The sequence below is a fragment of the Amyelois transitella genome, chromosome 30 (genome assembly GCF_032362555.1).
Source record: "Amyelois transitella isolate CPQ chromosome 30, ilAmyTran1.1, whole genome shotgun sequence".
NCBI classification, from domain to species: domain Eukaryota; kingdom Metazoa; phylum Arthropoda; class Insecta; order Lepidoptera; family Pyralidae; genus Amyelois; species Amyelois transitella.
In genome coordinates, this window is record NC_083533.1 from 1,180,628 (window position 1) to 1,184,674 (window position 4,047).

General features: G+C 31.7%; 1 protein-coding gene across 2 annotated transcripts in view; it reads left to right on the forward strand.

Annotated features, from left to right (window-relative positions):
• LOC106143145 (putative fatty acyl-CoA reductase CG8306) overlaps nt 1-3,621 on the forward strand; it is a 96,626-nt gene extending 93,005 nt beyond the window's left edge. For both annotated transcript variants that reach the window (XM_060952964.1, XM_060952963.1), the window contains one exon: nt 1,774-3,621. In XM_060952964.1, coding sequence (XP_060808947.1) covers nt 1,774-1,912 — 139 coding nt within the window. In that variant the 3' untranslated portion in view covers nt 1,913-3,621. The remainder of the gene's footprint in view (nt 1-1,773) is intronic.
• Nucleotides 3,622-4,047: the final 426 nt, after the last annotated feature.

Below are 4,047 nucleotides of genomic sequence, written 5' to 3' on the forward strand. Positions count from 1 at the left end.
TTAATATTGTAAAGTTGACGTTGTTGAAGAAAATGCTGCAGTGCAGTTTGTTACCGCTTCTTCTACACTGACGCCTTGGAAGCGGCAGTAAACTTAGTTTTTAAGTAAATTTATTTGACGTCAACCAATGTTGTTAAACAATACGTTTTGACAATTTATTAAGCGATATATAGTATCCTATAATAATGAATAAAAATTTTGAATTTGAATTTTGAATTTGAATTTGAGATACAGACAGACAGACAGACCAAAAATGTAAAAAAAAAATTCTCTATCCGTTTCAGTCAAAATATTAAATGTACAGACAAAATATTTTTACCGTTTTATTATATGTAGTATTTTGATTTTCAGTTTTTTTTAAATAAAATACTCAAACAATACAACAAAAAATATTAAAAAAAAAATATCTTGTAATTGTTGGGATTCGAACTTGGACTGGACCATCGAGGCACTTGCGTTGATGGCGAAATTAAAGTAGACTACATACATATAGTCACGTCTATATCCCTTGCGGGGTAGACAGAGCCAACAGGCTTAAAAAGACTGAATGGCCACGTTCAGCTATTTGACTTAATGATAGAATTGAGATTCAAAAAGTGATAGGTTGCTCGCCCATCGCCTAAAAAAGAATCCCAAGTTTGTAAGCCCATCCCTTAGTCGCCTTTCACTTATATTTATATGTTATAGGTATAATGCTGTCGTATAATGATAAATGACTTTGAATTTTTAATTTCATAACTTATTTGCAGGCAAACTGATGCCTTGAGTTCATTCAAATGTCGATAACTTTTTTTTTAGTAAACCGATTTTGATGAAACAAACTTTAAATGTTATTCTGAGTTAAAACAAAGCAATTAGTGAAAGTTTGAAGTAAATTGGTTCAGTACTTTCGGAGATAATCGTGATCATACATACAGACAGACAAGAAATTCAAAAAAAATATTTTTGCTTTCTATTATTTATTCTAAGTGTCCCTCTATCCATTTCAGTCAAAAATACTAAATGTACAGACAAAATATTTTTACTGTTTTATTATATGTATAGATTGTAAGTTTTTTAACTTTTTTTTTTATAATTTCAACGAGTACATACACATCTATACTAATAATATTAATAAAGCTGAAGAGTTTGTTTATTCAAAACGCGCTAATCTCAGGAACTACTGGTTCGAATTGAAAAATTCTTTTTGTGTTGAATAGACCATTTATCGAGGAAGGCTTTAGGGTATATAAGTTCACGCTGCAGCTATAAAGAGCGAAGAAATAATGGAAAATGTGAAAAAAACGAAGAAAATTATTCATCCTTGAGGACTTCAATGATGCCCAAAATAACTATTCCACGCGGACGAAGTCGGGGGCACAGCTAGTAATCACGTCCGTATCCCTTGCCGGGTAGACAGTGCTAACTGTCTTTTGAAAGACTGGTGGGCCACGTTAAGCTATTATATTAGCTTGATGGATATGATGGATGCACAATTTATTATATTGTAGCTTACTTTTTTTAATGATAATGTTACCTCCAATAATTAATATTACTACATTTATGTAAATAATAGTAAAATTATATTTTATTGATAGGTTACAACTTGAAGCGATTCAATATATACATACTTATCATCACGTCTATATCCCATGCGGGGTAGACAGAGCCAAACAGACACAGATACGTTGTATGACAGGCCACGTTCAGCTGTTTGGCTTAATGATAGAATCGAGATTAATATACATATTTTTTTATTTTTTTTTAATTATGTCTTTTGTTTCTTTTCCACAGTCTCCTTGTGTTCCACGTGGTATGGCAAATCCTGATTCTGGGAGGGCTTTGGTATTTATTCTCGATGGCCACCGGCCTTACTATGACTCGGAGTGCATGGGTCGCGCCAATTATATATATATTATACAGTTGCTTGTAAAAAAAAAAGATTTGTTTCGGGTCCGTATCGGGAGTCATAATTTTTTTTGGCATAATTTGTAAACTGCATTTTTTGGCATAACCAACGTTTCGTATAAAGGTTTTAGTTATATGTATAACATACGGACGCATGTAATCGCATCTTTATGCTTCACTTGGTAGGCAGAGACTGCTTAATGATAAGATTTTTTTTTTATAGTGTCAAATACATGAAAAGTTATGCGGAATGATTATTATGTTAAACGTTTTGCAGTCATTAAATTATGACAAATGAATATGAATATAGACCCTTTCTTCTTTCTTCGAATTATGTGCCTCGTATCACATTGCCAATTTAAAATATATAATACATTCCGTATTTTTTATACTTTGAAGGCAAAGATTTGATATTTGTATCTCAAAATTGATCAAAAATCTCATGTTTAAATCTCGTTTTAAAGTATTATTTTGATATTTTTCAGGTAATTTTAATTAACATATTATTATGTTTTAATGAAGATCGAATCTTTTTCTTTTATTTTCTTTTTGTGTATTTTTGTGTTTAACACAAATTTTTTTTTCCGGACATGAGCTTAAATCTTAAGGTCCGTTTTTATACCTATGTTATCCAATTAACTTATGTATAACTTGCGTAGTTTTAATGATAAAATACATGTATGTAAATTGTTGCCTTTTAGGACTTTTAGGACGAATGCTTATGCCAAACGGCTTCGCTTAGTAATCTCTTTATGTTATTTTATTATGTTATTGATACATTTTGTAGTTTTGATGCAAAAAAAAGCTACTAAAATTACTATAAGTGACCTTAAACATATATACAGGGTTACTTTTGAAATATCAACAAGTGAAGCAGCTGGCAAACACACTGTTTTTTTTTCTTCACTATCACAAACAAAACAAAATCAAAATCAATTCATCCGTTCTAACGGTATCACGCCATAGACAGATAGACTACACTCACACACAGACACGTCAAACATATGACACCCCGTCGTTTTAGAATAGAATAGATTAATTTTCAAAATTGGATACAAGGTATCACTTATTGACGTCATATCACTTAAATCTAATTATAACTACTACAGCTTCCAAAGCGCATGTGTAGAAGAAGCGGCGGAACAAACTACACTGCAGCATTTTCATCGGACGTCAATTTACAAATACAATTTTCACGTCGGGGATTTAAAGTTTTACAAATTAATAAAAAAAAAACTTTATTTGAACAAATGATCTTTATGTGATATAGCGGTCGTCTCGTGGTGTTTCACAAATACATATATACATAAAATCACGTCTCCTTCCCGGAGGGGTAGGTAGACCATACATCCTTTCACTTGCCATGTACCCTGCATACTTCTTTCGCTTCATTCACATTCATAACTCTCTTCATGCAAGTTTAACAAGTAATCCTGTATATTTCTTATTGTGGTGGTATAAGGTGGTTCGCTGTATTAATCATTTAAGAAAATAATAATGTAATCAATTTGAAGAGAATAATATTTTTTCAGTTTCGGTAAAATACCAAAAAACAATTATTTTTAAGGTTTGACGACTTGTATCCGTGGCAGTAAAGATCTTAAATTAAAAAAAAACGATGTTTTTGGCATTCGACCGAAAATGGAAAAGCATAATTATAGCGATTGTGTAATAATTAAGGCAAAATTAGCTTAATATGGCATTAGGGAGAATTTTTATTTTAATAAATTATTACCTTTTTAAAAAAAATGTTTTTTTTTTTTACTTAGGTACTTTTACAGGAAAAAAGGGCTATTTGCATGAGGCCCATCATACATACATCTTAAGTCTTCATTCCTTTTTGGGTAGACAGAACGAGAACTCCTACATTTTCCATAGATGTCGTAAACAGCGACTAAGGGATAGGCTTGTAAACTTGGGATTCTTTTAGGCGATAGGATAAAATAATCCCAAGAGTCGCTCGCAACCTGTCATAATTTTAATCTCAATTCTAACATTAAGCCAAACAACGTGGCCATCACTCTGTTCGAGACTGTTAGGTTTGTCTACCCCGCAAGGGATATAGACGTGATTATATGTATGTATATACGCATACATAATTTTATAAAATGCGCGGGAAGAGCCGAGCGAAAAAGTATTAGTATAAGCAAAACAAAATAA